This window comes from Eschscholzia californica, unplaced genomic scaffold (genome assembly GCF_041429995.1).
Source record: "Eschscholzia californica isolate CP2 unplaced genomic scaffold, dmEscCali1.0.p SCAF_5, whole genome shotgun sequence".
NCBI classification, from domain to species: Eukaryota; Viridiplantae; Streptophyta; class Magnoliopsida; order Ranunculales; family Papaveraceae; genus Eschscholzia; species Eschscholzia californica.
The window spans coordinates 40,898,818-40,912,487 of record NW_028238472.1 but is presented as its reverse complement, the minus strand read 5'-3'; the positions used below and the strand labels follow the sequence as shown (position 1 = coordinate 40,912,487).

Sequence of the window (13,670 nt, the reverse complement as noted above, 5' to 3'; positions counted from 1 at the left end):
CATTTTGAAAAGTGTTCAAATTTTTTTTTTTTTTTTTTTTTTTTTGCGTTATTATTTTAGTGGTCTTTTTTTCTTATTAGAGCCTAGATTTTGAGTTTTTCATGCATTCTTTCTTCTAATGTTATATCAATACAAATATAATATATTTAGTTTTAGATCAAATATAATCCAACAAACATTTAAATAAATTGAAGATATAAACAATAAACAGAATTAGGATAATAAAAAACGAAATAAGTACAACAAATATTTGTCAAAAGAGACTAGTTTTTTTTTTTTTTGTTGAAAGAAAGAGACTAGTTGATAAGTGACAAGTAAGTGAACTGTCAACAAAAAAAAAAAGTAGGTGAATAAGAATCCTAAGATATGAAGGGGAGTTTGAGTTTAGTCACCCCTTGTCTTGGCCGACAAGAAACAAATTGGTAGGAGAAGACAATCAAAATCCCATCTATTTGTTTTTTTTTTTTTTTGTTAAGGAAATCCCATCTATTTGTTGATAAAAATTCAAATTATTTTTAGGTTATTAGTTTTGGTGGAGATAATTTGTGGGGTGACTTGATAGATTGTATGTCCACATGGCCTACTAGCAACCATAGATTTCGTAACGTACATCCATAGGACATACCGGCAATGACAATTGTGTAAATATTTGGCAATTTGGGGGGGTTTATTTTGGATTAGTTTAGACAGAAACTTGCATCAGATTCGATAAATTCCTCCACCTCAAAAGCATTTCAAAATTTTACTCTGAACTCATCGTCTCATCACTTCAAACACTATTCTTCCCCTTCAATAAAATACCCCCAACTAAAATAATTTATTTTTATACTAGTTCTTTTTTGTTGAGAGTATTTTTATACTAGTTGCCTAGTTGGTAGATTCTAACCAAATCAGAAGTGTAGCTCAGATTGTCTTGCATGTTAGAGCATGTCCAGCCCCGGCCCGACTGAGGCCATAATATTGAAATTATGGCCTCAGCCAGCCGCTCCAAGCCCAGCAGCTTGGAGCGGAGTCTGGGGCTCCTTCTTCAGTCGCCCTTAATGTTAGGGGCGACTGAAGGGGGTCCCCATGTGACCTTTGGGGTTCCCAACGGTCACATTGGGGACAGATCTATCCAACGGCCAGATCTACCTTTTTTTTTTAAAAAAAAATATTAAATAATTAAATATTAAATTAAAAAAAAAAAGCTAAAAAATAACAAAAATCAAAACAACTTTTAATAATGAAATTATATTAATACAAACCGACTTTTGCATTAATAATCCGACGATCCAAAACACAAAACTAATAATCCGACGATAAAAAACACATTACTAATAATCTAACGACCAAAAGTTATTCATTGTCATCGTTTGATCTCGTATTCCATAAGTGTTCGATAAGATCTGCCTTCAATCGCATTCGAGCCTTTTTTTTCATGCTTTTCCCGGAGGTCTGGAGAAAGCTGCAATCAATAGGATTTACCTAATCCTCCCTTCCCGAAAGGAAGAACTTGAAATTCTTTTTCCTTTCCGCAGAGACCAGGAGATTAGATCGAGAATGAGTATCTTGGCTTCTAATTCGACCTACACATTGAAGCACTTCGTCCGATAAGTCTTCTCCACGCTCTATGGGATTCATAATATTCATAGGATCCATGGTAGAGAAAGAAGAAGATGAAGTTTGATGAGAAAGAAGAAGATGAAGTTTGTAGAGAAAGGGAGATGTATTTATAGAGAAATATGAGATATTTAATATGGTGGTTGGATAGTTAATAATATTTAATATTGTAGAAAAGAGAGAAATTCAAATTTCAAATTCAAATTTTCGGCCTCAAGAGAGGCTGGGGCTGGGGCTGGAGCTGAATTTTAGAGGCTGAGCTGAGGCCAACAATTTTAGGTGAAAAAGTGGTTTTTTCGGCCTAAGACAGGCTGGGACTGGACATGCTCTTCCAATGCCTAACACACATCTGGGCAACAACTCCCCAACTTCAAGATTTTTATTTTCAGTGTACATCTTAGTCCATGCTGATTGGGGAGATCCATGGCTCTAAACTTCCCATCTTTCTAATGAATTTTAATTTCCTAAGATCTCGGCAAAGAGCACAAGTAATAACAAAAAGAGTTATTTTACGAAAGAGACAAATATAAGTACCGGATGATGAGTTTGGAGCATAAGGATGTTCTTTTTTGAGTTTGGAGCGTGAACTTTACCATAAAAAAAATAATGACATCCAACAAACCTTAACGTTAAAAATCTAGTAAAAAAATAAGATGCTCGCAGCACTAATTTTATAAACTTTTATGCCCAATACACTAATTTCTTAATTTAGATTCACTAACACTAGTTTTGCAATTATTCATAAGAATTAAAAATAGAAATGAAATATTCATTTACATCAATAAAATATATTTATATAAACAAAGGAATGAAATTCTCTTCCTATCAAATAAACATCTTTATGCCCCAAACTCACCACTAGTACATATGTTTGCCCCTTTACAAAAAAATTCTAACGAAAAATTAAAAATTGTAACAAAATAAAACACAGTTGAATTGTCCTTGCTCTTAAATTAAATAGGTTATTTAGGCAAGTTCGAAACTTCTATATTGATGGTTTCTTGTACTTTTTTTTGGTCAATCAATTATTTTTATTAAATTATAATGTACGATAGAACATTGCACCACTTTTTTTGTAGAACTTCTTTTATCTTACCCCAGACACCAATTGGTAAGAGGCTACCTTCTTGAGTAATTGGTAATGAGTTTTCCTCCTTTAAACTTACTATATTTTGCAAAATACTTAAGTCATGTTTCGCTTAAGGGAATAGGAATCATAAACTAAACAATCTACAGAGAAAATAAGTCTCTACGAAGCATTTTCTTGACTAAGTTCAACACTAGAACAGATTATTACAGGTACTATAATCACACTACTATAACGTAATTTTTTGTAGTCATATTATTTTTTTCGCACGTCAAACATTCTCTTTGTGTTCTTAAAAAAAGTAGTAAGTCGAATGTGGTAAACTCAATCACCAATTAGTATTGAGGGAGTAAAATAAAAAATCCCTCATTTATATTATATATATCCGCAAGTTCAGACCTTCTAAAGTCCATTATTGACATCTAATATCTTATTGTTCTACTAATGTCACTTAATAAGTCTAAGAGCATCTCCAGTGCACGACTCAACTTGAAAAACCCAAATTGACACCTAAAATTACTTGAGTTTCTAACAAAAAACATTCTCAAATGCAACATTCAACTTGAATCTCAATATGATGTGGTAACAATAAATGTTGAGATACTCAAACGAAAACATTTATTGTTATATCTCAATTGGCCAACATCATCATTTTATACATTAAAATAAAAAACAAGTAAATCTAAGATAAATGTTGAGTTTTCTGAGTGTTGCATTGCAGAAGTACTCTTAATTGTGGATCTCAATAATACTACCTAGGAAAAAAGAATCTCTATTCATACTTGACACGTTGGATTAGTTGAGTTTTTGTTGAGTGAATGCAACACTCAAATAGAAAAACTCAAAGTGTCACATAGGATTTTTTGAGTTTTTTGTAAAAAACTCTCTCCAATACAACACTCAATTTAACTTCCAAAATGACGTGGCATCATTTAATGTTGAGATATCTCAAAAAGAAACTCAATATTTGAGATTTCTTTTAAATATCTCAATTGACCACTCAATATTAAAAGCAAATCTATCCATCTAAGAAATGACACCTAAATTATTTTTGAGTTTTTAGAGTGTTGCATTGGAGATGTCTTTTGTTGAGGATCTCAATATTGACATCTACGAAAAAGAAACCAATTGAACCTTTGACACATAAGACAAACTGAGTTTTTTTTGAGTTTCGCACTGGAAATGCTCGAACGTGTATTTAGACATGACTTAAATTTGTTTAAGAACAACGGTTTAAAAAAAACAAATTGGGTGGCAGTTCAAAATTACTATATAGAAATAACTAGTTATGTCATTCTGTCCAAAAATCAGTAAAATCTAACCGCGAGTTTTATGTTAAAAAAATATCGACTAAATCTTTTTTTTTCGTTCGTCGAAACAGATATATATCTTCATCCTTTTTATGTCTGATCTTCATCTCTTTCTTGATTCATACATCATCTACTTGAGATGGTAGATTCTTCAATCTATTAAAAGCAATCACTTGGTTTCTCCCCTTAGAAATTTCAATTATGTGTTGATCTAGAAAATCATTAATCCTTCACTTTTATCATATTGTTTTATGAAATTTATTCATAAATTGAAGAAATCGTTTGTTTGTTTTTTAGTGTTTTCAATGAATTTTTGCGCTAATCGTATTCTACAATTTTTCAATCAAACAAGAAAACATATAATAGAGTACGAATACTTCATTAAATCTTATGAACACTTCATAAAATAACATGAATGCTTCATAAGATAATATAAATCTTCATAGTGCAATACAAAATTTCATAACATTTTTTGTATTTTTTCAAGTATGAATTTTCATAAAAGATTACGAAGAATCATAAAAGAAAAAAGTATAGACATTCATACAATTTATGGACGCTTCTTAAAGTAATACGTACGTTCATAACGTGTTATGAGGCTTCATAATGTGGTATGGACCGTCGTATCATTTCTGAACTCTAAAGTTTTTTGAAGCTTCATAAATATTATGAAACTTCACAATGCATATAAGGGTTACAAATTGTTAATGAAGCATATATATTGTATTTTTGAAGGATTTGTAATCTTCTACGAAACTTGTCTCAAAAACTTCAAAAAAATTCAAAGAGAAACTAGGTTAGTCCATACCAATAGACACAACTCTCGGGACAAACACCATATCAGAATAAAACTAAAACAGGGGTCAAGTCTATGTACAACAAACACCCTCACTGCAACTCAACAGCTTGAACAGAATGACACAGAGTACTAGGGCAAGCTATAGAAACATAGTTGCACTTCCAGAATCCAGCTTTCTTTATGGAAATTGTCCAATATCTCTTTACCCACAACTGAATTATTATCTAAATTCATGAAGATAGGAACTACGTTTTTTTCTTTTCGAAATTGTCAATGTGCCTCAAACCCTTGACCTCTGGGATGGAAGACTAAACCTCTTACCACTCTAACCAAGAGTTTGTTGGCTAGGAATTGTATTCTGTGTAATGGTGAGGGGGGCAACCACTCCAATCCTAGGTTAACTATTTTTTGTAAAGACAGATTAATAACTTGACCTAGTAACTAATTCAAGATATTCGGCTAACTCAAAGTTTCAAGCATTACAACTAAATTGAGTTATTTGACACGGGACATGGACCGAGGCTATTGTCAATCCCAATCTGATCCCCAAGTAAGCGGGCAGATATATCGGTTGAAACAAGATGGAATTACTCAGTTTCGGACCAGTAGGTATCTCACCTGCCTCCCAGAAAACCTCATGGCATGGCAGTGAAGGTGACATGGTGCTGACCAGTGATGCTGTGGTAGTTCCAACATGAAAGCGGGAAGGTGACCATGGTGACATGGCAATGGTGGGGTAGTACTCACGGTTTTGAGGTGGCTATCCAAAAGTGAAAAGAATGACCTAAAATGCTGAAATTACTTGAGAAGGATTCCATAAACTCGCAATATAACTTCAATATCCCTTTATGGAAAATCATCCCAACTTACCTCAATTGAACAGAGCTTTATATGTTGCGAAGGAAGAAAGAATAACGACTCTTGGTTTTGATTGTGTTTTCTAAGAACGAACAAAAAAATTTTGATAAGGTAAAAATCAAGCAAGAAGAGAAAAGAAAACTAGAGCACATTATCGAAACTAGACAAGATGGAATCAACATCTGGAGTCACAACCGCTCGCTTGTTGAGCTCTCCGACAATGCAGCATTGCTTCCGTTCAGTGTTAATAGCTGCTACGTCACTTACAAATGTGCAATCTGAACCCGGGTTAACCTGCAATAAAGGAGTGAAGTTATACATACAATATACCTTTTAAGCAAATGAGAAAATGAAGCTTTTCCGTACAAGGTTGAACTGACGCCGACCCTCTTCCCCCTAGAATGAGTTACATACGACGTCTATACACACACACACACACACGGAGGAAGTAGTTCATGTGATCATCACATGAGCTCTTACATTGCAAGAATGCTGATGAAAAAGCATAAATCCAACATCGACTGGAAGAATCTTTCTGGGTTTTCCACCCCAAGATCATTGACGGTTCAAGATTAGAATATTGGTGCGTTAGTTGGAGTCAATAAGATTAATTGGAGTCCCAGACTAGTGGTGGCCAACGGGCCGTGCCGTGCCGGCACGACCCGTTTGGCAGTCGTGGCGTGTCAGACACGCCACGGCCACGCCAGGCACGGCTTGAGCCGTGCCGTGCCCAGACCACAAAGGTCTGGGCACAGAAACGGCCCATGGGAACGGCCGGGCCGTTCCTGTGGCGTTTCCGTTGCGTTTCTGGCCGTTTCTGTGGCCGTTCCGTGGCGTTCCCGTAGTCGTTCCCGTGGCCGTTCCGTGGCGTTCCCGTAATCGCTCCCGTGGCTCCGACCCATTCATAAATATTTTTTACTTGTAAAAAGAAAGTAATAAAAGAAATATTACATTTTTTTCAAGTAAAAAATTGTGATATACAAAAACTTTAGAGTCTATGTCATATCTTTGTTTATTTTATTGGAAAAGAGTTGTATAAAGACTCTCCACATTTACTTTATATTTTTTGGTTTAGGTGTGGGACTATCTTTACCACTTTATTTGTTTATTTTTTTGAAAATAAGTTTTAGTTTGTTTCAACAAAAAAAAATCTAAGTAAAAAAAAGAAAGTAAAACCTCTTTTGTACTACACCAATTACTAATAAATGGGGTGGGAGTTGTATACCCTAAGTAACGTTTTAAAATTAAAAAAATTAAAAGTGTTTTGAGGATGTTAGTACACCCTAGGTGATGCTTAAAAATTCAAATAACTAAATTGGGCCGTTGCTAGCGTGTCGTTGTTGCCGTTTCCGTTCCGTGTCGTTCCGTGCCCACGGGTCGTTCCATGTACGATCTGTTCCGTGTCGTTCCTGCGTGTCTAATGGGCCGTGTTTAATGGGTCTGGGGCTCTAAAATCCTAGCCCCGACACGGCACGCCAGACCAGTGACGGGTCGACACGGCACGGAACGGACCGTTCCGTGTCGTTCCGTGTCCTCAAATAAACGGGCCGTGCCGGTCCGTTTCTGTGTCGCCACGGCCCGTTGGCCACCACTATCCCAGACCCCCCATGACGATGATTCAAGCTAGGTTATCAACTCGTTAGTCAAATATTGAGTCAAAGAGTCGGGGACTAAGTATGAAATGGTGAACATGGATTTCCTATCCCGATATCACCCTACTGTCCGTACATAGGTGGGTTCACCCCGACTAAGTTTTACCCAAATTGTGACGAGAAATATCTAATAAACCTTGACTATCAGACAGGTATAAGTTTAAATACTTTCAAGAAGAATCCAAGAAGGGTTTGGTTGTGTATACTCACATCATAAAGATTGTCTCCGAGCTTGAGCTTAACCTTACCACTCTTGTACACCAATAGTTTGCCCATGTGTCCAGGAGGCAACTCTCCTAATCTGGAGCCTTTCGGTAAGTGGCCCATGGGCTTGGGCCTACTTGAGCTTTCAGCTGCTTCATCGATCGCCGCAGTAGGTGGTCTCTTCATCAAAGGTAGAGATGTTGGTAGTTGAAAAAACATCATTCTCGTTTCTACATCCTCCTCCTGTAATTACAAACCATAAAATGTTATAAAATATCAACACGTTCGGCTCGATTAGTCTCGATATCGAAGTCATGAATTACCATGAGGCCAAGATCTGCTGCTGGGTTTATAGCATCCTCGTTATACAATTCGGCTGAAGCCTCCCCGAATTCCTCCTCATCCATAAGTACTGAAAGACAAAGATGTTAAAATCGTTAGATTTACGATTCAAATCGTGCGATTTGAATCAGATCGTATAAGTTCCGATCCATATCATACTTAACGTCGTTTTTGAGACTGACTCGTTAAGATTCATAAGCCGAATCGTACTTTTAATCGTGAATAGTGGGATTCAGAGTGAATCGTAAGATTCAACCTTCTATGGAATCAGAAAGGTTTTTCGGGTTCAAAACTTTCATCCCTTGTTTGAATAAAGCAAGTTAAAAGAAAAATAGAAGGAAAAGAAAAAAGAAAAATAAGGGATGACTTCTAAAAGCTTATATTGAAGATTATGAATGAAGAGTTACAGTTTATCAAGTATTTTTTCTTGATGCTTTAACTCTTTTGCTTTTTCTTTTCTTTCTTCTTCATCTTATAAGACCATCAAATTGGACGGTTGGAACAGATCGAACGGTCCAATTTCGTCTCTCTTTCTTTCATTTTCTCTCATTCTCTTACAAATTTTTTCATTCCTCTCATTTTTCTCTATTTCTTCATATAATGGATCCTCTCGATGTGCAAAATGTCCGACGAAAGGTTTACGGAAATGACGTCTCCTAATTCCTCTTAGAAGAAGATAAGATGAAGTTGGATGAGTGTGGAGTGAAAGACGGTTGTACTTATAGATAAAGAGAAAGTCAATCAATTAATAGGGTTGTTGGATGAATAAATGTAATTAAAAGTTGGATGGTAAATGTGATTAAATTTTAGTTGGGTAGATGTAATTAAAAGTTGGATGGATATGTAATAAAAGAAGACTTTGTAAGTTGAATTAAGAATAATAATAATTATATGGGTTGTGAATGATTCATATGGGATTCCTTGCTCATAGATGTTATTTTATACGTATATCGTATATTTCACAAGACTTGTGATAAGAGAAGAGATAAGCATTTCTTCTCCGATCCATTTGTGAAAGAGTAGAGTGACTGAGAAGCATAGCGAATTTTGAAGCGCTAAGTAAAAAAAAGAGTATAAATCTAAATAAAGACTTAGGGAGTAAAAGGGGCCTATTTCCATCTATATAAGTATTTGCAATGGAAGGAGAAGGGAGTTGCTAAGGTCCATTCCCGTTGTCATTCCTCTGTCGGGTATAGAGGTTCAGTTAAAGCTTCAGGTGGGAAAGAGATTTTGTTCGTTTTTAATTGTGTGGATGTGATTAAATTTTAATTGGGTGGATGTAATTAAAAGTTGGAAGGTAGATGTAATTAAAAGTTGGAAGGTAGATGTAATTAAAAGTTGGATTGGTACATATAATTAAAGTCCAAATTTTAGAAAAAATGGGAAATCAAAATTAAAATTGAAATTGAAATTGAAATCCAATTTTTTCAAAAAATAATATAAAAAAGTTCACACATGTGTTTCTTACCTGCACAAGATCACAAACGTTTTTCACAAGCACAAAATACCACACATGTGTCTTGCACATACACAAATATTTTAAGCCTAAGCCGTCTCATGGTTGGAGTTGAACTTTTTTGGTAGAGCACTTTCATCTAATTATAATAAAAAATGAGTCTAAGCCTAAGCCTCTCATGGTTGGATTTGCTCTAACACCAACGAACTGACTTACTCTCTTTAGACTCATAGTCTCTATATCTTTCCCCTTCCTTATATCGTCTTCCTTTTATGACTCCCTCTCTAAACTGATGTTCTCTCTAACAATTTTTTTCAGAAGTATATCAATTTCTATTAGTAGTCTTTTTTACATGTGTTATGTTTTTTGTTAGTATACCATTTTGAGAGCAACACTTCAGACTTTATACTATGGTAGTAAAGTAGGAAAACTTGTTATGTTATACGCATTGAGGCGCGCCTTGAGGCACCACCTTGCCTTGTAAGAGCAAACCGCCTCGAGGCACTGTGTGTGTGTGTGAGTCGAGAGACATGATCACATGAGCGTCGGTTGCAAACATTGGATTAGAGTGGAAGTCGACTAGAGGTCACGAAATTGAATATCTAGAGAAGCATGAAGGAGGATTAATGGTGAATGAGTTAATCCTCTGTTTGCCTCACAAATTCTTGTTTTGTATGTAGTTATTCCTCAATCTAACTATGAGACAGCAAAATGCTAACAAATGGTTTGTTGTGGGCCTAGAGGCCTATAACATCATGTCCCTATCTTTTCACCGAAATATTGTAAGGTACAACTAAATGCATACCTGGATCTCCGGAGTATGGCCTTCTCAAGGGAAGTGTGATAGGATAATTACTATAATAATCCTGCAGACATAAACACATGCTAAACATATACACCACGGGAGAGAAAGAAAGAGAGAGAGCGGTGGAAATTTTTCGATGTGGTGTTGGGCTTACCCAAGGTTCTTTATAATCTTTTTCCATTTTCTGATCTGGGCCACCTGTACCATGTATAAGAACAGTTTAGGGTTTTAGATGCATTCAAACAATTTATTCGAACAGTTAAGATAGAAAGAAGTGATAGTTTCTTGCCGGAAAGGGAACCAAACCTGTAGATGCAGATCTCCTTGGAGCCGTATATGACCCCATAAACCGTGATCCTATTCCACCCATAGGAATTTGAAATGCTGCAACTCGTAATCGACAGGCATGGGAGTTAATGACACAAAAACAGAAATTGTGCATATGCGTAAACAGACTTTGCATATGCTTATATAACTATATATATACACATGATTTTTTTGGTACATAGGTCACAAACTTTCTCTAACTCGGGGGTTCGGCATGGGATCCGCTCAGGCTACACCCCGTCCCGATACGATCCACAAGTTACTCCGGTAGATGAGTGGACCGACTGATTCCAATTACTCATCTTAAATGCTAGTCTACTACATTTTCTAAACAATGATTCTCAATGTTCATCCCGCCATTCGTCACCCTTATTGAAGAATATGCATATAGCTCAACTAAAGTGTTAACTCACATAATTCCATGAGAAAGCTATTTGATTTCAAATACTTCAAAGATTTCTTAGCTAAACACCTTCAATCAATTTAAAAAACTAGTTGTTGAATTTCTTCCATAGGTCAAATTATCGAAAATAAATAAAACATTTGCTAACATAGTAGAACCAATATAGAGTAACACCATTTTGGTCACGGAAGAAAGTAATATACTAATATATGCAAAGCTTTAGCACCAAACTCATTTCGAGGATCTGCACAACCCCATTAAGGTAAGAACAACTCTAATCCAATGAAGCAACTAAGGACTCGATCATTACTATAATGTTAGTCAAGTCTCCAATAAGTACGCACCATGAAATCGTGCAACTAACACGGAACCCAAATCTTAATTATTGTGAACTAGCATTATAAACTACCACGAAAACTAACATTTCACCATATAATGATAAAAGTAGGGAAACTAAACTTACGTTTCTTCTCGACTTTAGGCTTCCCCCTTCCAGCCCCTTCCTAGCAAGGCAAAGAAAACCACAAAGAGAATCATAAGCACATTTTAACTTAATCAATAGTAAAGGGTATGGTTTGCAACAAATTAAAATATGCAGTAATATTCCATTTTATCTTGGTTTCGTTGGAGGGGATTACGAATATGATCCTAGCTTAACGATATACTGATATTAAATGAGAGAACTCTCAATAAAGTAGTAACATCCATATTTGGTTTTCAAGGAAGGATTTCTCCGTCGGACCAGGGTAAAAAAGTGGGCAGGGGCACTTCAGATATCACCAATGAGTTCACACAGCGGAGCATAATCTTTTCTTTCTAATCTGTCTTAGTTTTTTGTTCTTATTTCCATTTCTTTCTCGCATTCAATAGAATCACTCATACATTGTTAAAAACTTCGGCATTAGAGCTATCCCAAATTCAATGTTTGAGTACAAGAAAAAACAAATATAGGCTTAATTAGAATGTAGACAAATTATACACGAGATTAATGCCAATGTCATTGCATTGAATTCTAGGAGGCGAGTGTAAATACTTCCACTTTCAGGTACTTGGACTATATACATATATATAATGGTACGAGGATAATGTCATTGCATTCAATAATGGCAGGTGGGCAGAGACGCCTCTAAGGAGAAAACAAACGATAGGGTCCTTCAAACCACTGCAAATATAAACTAGACCACTTCCCTTTCGGAAGTGCAGTCGAATGTTATAACACTAAGTAAACTACTTGTACTTTGAAGAGCTTGAACTATATAAACAGAGAGAAAGAGAGAGATGCTTATTCTCTTAGAATCGGACTCTGGGTTTGATTCCGGAGATGATATGACATCTTTCTGACCACATACTTTCGTCATTTATTATTTGACTATCTCAACTATTTAAAATCAACAGTACAGAATGTACCGTCAATAAATTGGAGTGACACAATATATATATATACACACACACATATAAAATTATAAACAAGAAGTGAAATACAGAGAAAGGTAAGTACAGCTAAACGACGAAGGAATTCTCTTGTCTGGGCAGCATCTTGTTCTTCTTGTTTAACTTCACTGCAAATAGTAGAATAAGTCCATTATTATTCAAACAAAATAAACTCCGAGAAGCCATTAAAAGTAGTTAAAAATTGATAAGAAATTGAAAGTTATACACTTTTGGTTCAGCAGTTTTGGTAGATTTGGTTGACTGTCTAGTAGTATTTGGCTTAAATCGAACCTATTAGATAGAAAAAATCAAATCAAAATAAGCACAATGAAAAATCATATAGAATAAGTGAAAATAAAGAGAAAAGAAGAACCTTTCTAATAGGGGCAGTGGGTTCTGGCTCCATTCTAATCTTTTCTTCTCTTCTTTCAAGATTGAATCACTCTATTAAGAGATTTGAAAAAATGGGTAGAGAGAAAGAATCAAGCTAGGGTTTCAAGATATGAGTTAGAGAGAGAGAGAGGGAAAATGGAATCCCAAGATCTTTTTCGGCTGATGGTTTATATATGTTCCGGGTGAGTTTTTACCCTTCCACTAACATGGCAGTTTTCCCTTGTTTTCTCACGGTCTAGGAAGTTTTATATGCACCCCAAGTTTTTTGATATACACACCGCGATCTGGTTAAAAAATTTCATTGCTTAATTGTTATTGTGGTGTGAATAAAAAAGAAAGCTCAGTGCTTGTAAAATTTAGGTTTTTGTTATTCACACCGTATTGGTCATATAAATTAACAAAGTCAAGTGTTATTGCTGAAATAACGAGGCAATCGTTGAAATATCTTAGAAAATAATAATCAAACATTTTAACATGATGATACGATAGTTAATGGACGAGGCTCTCTAGAAGAGTCTCCGAGGCGAAAATTGACGAGTTAATGGATCACGATCAGTCGATCACCTATCAGATAGTTTTCAGTTTAGAAACCTCTTTGCAATTGATAAATCATATTTGGAATTTTAGTGATTTCGTTTTCTATAAAAAACCGACCACATTCACTAGTTGATATTATAAATGAACATTAATTCATCACTACAACTAAATCTACTTGTGTTTTCTAATATGATATAGCAAGATGTGATACCCTCATTTTATAATTTTAAAGAGATTTGCTTCAATCCAATTTATTTTTCTCAATTTTATATTAGGTCCCCATTGGTAGTTTTGTTATATCCTAGTCCTTGTCAATGACGGTTAAAAGTGATTGAAGGAACTGATACGGAAAGGCATTTTTACAGCTCATTGAATTCAATAATTTAGGATAAGAAGAAAACAATCATGTATATCCCTCGTCTTTCTTTTCCGTTTGACAAACTTATCACACTTCGATTTTCTATTTG

General features: G+C 35.3%; 1 protein-coding gene across 1 annotated transcript; it reads right to left on the bottom strand.

Annotated features, from left to right (window-relative positions):
- Positions 1-5,610: 5,610 nt before the first annotated feature.
- On the bottom strand, positions 5,611-12,866 carry LOC147539239 (uncharacterized). The gene is made up of 10 exons (XM_086643926.1): positions 12,647-12,866; positions 12,500-12,564; positions 12,341-12,401; positions 11,306-11,345; positions 10,419-10,496; positions 10,267-10,310; positions 10,113-10,173; positions 7,833-7,921; positions 7,516-7,752; positions 5,611-5,947 (listed from the first exon to the last, which is right to left on the bottom strand). Exons 1-10 carry the CDS (start codon positions 12,677-12,679, stop codon positions 5,795-5,797), a joined length of 861 nt encoding a protein of 286 aa, XP_086500052.1. The 5' UTR covers positions 12,680-12,866; the 3' UTR covers positions 5,611-5,794.
- Positions 12,867-13,670: the final 804 nt, after the last annotated feature.

Coding starts and splice junctions, on each gene's coding strand:
- LOC147539239 (XM_086643926.1), bottom strand. CDS start 12,679: ATGGAGCCAGAACCCACTGCCCCTATTAGAAAG. Junction 12,565..12,646: donor CCACTGCCCCTATTAGAAAG/GTTCTTCTTTTC, acceptor TCTATCTAATAG/GTTCGATTTAAGCCAAATAC. Junction 10,497..11,305: donor GCCTAAAGTCGAGAAGAAAC/GTAAGTTTAGTT, acceptor TACGAGTTGCAG/CATTTCAAATTCCTATGGGT.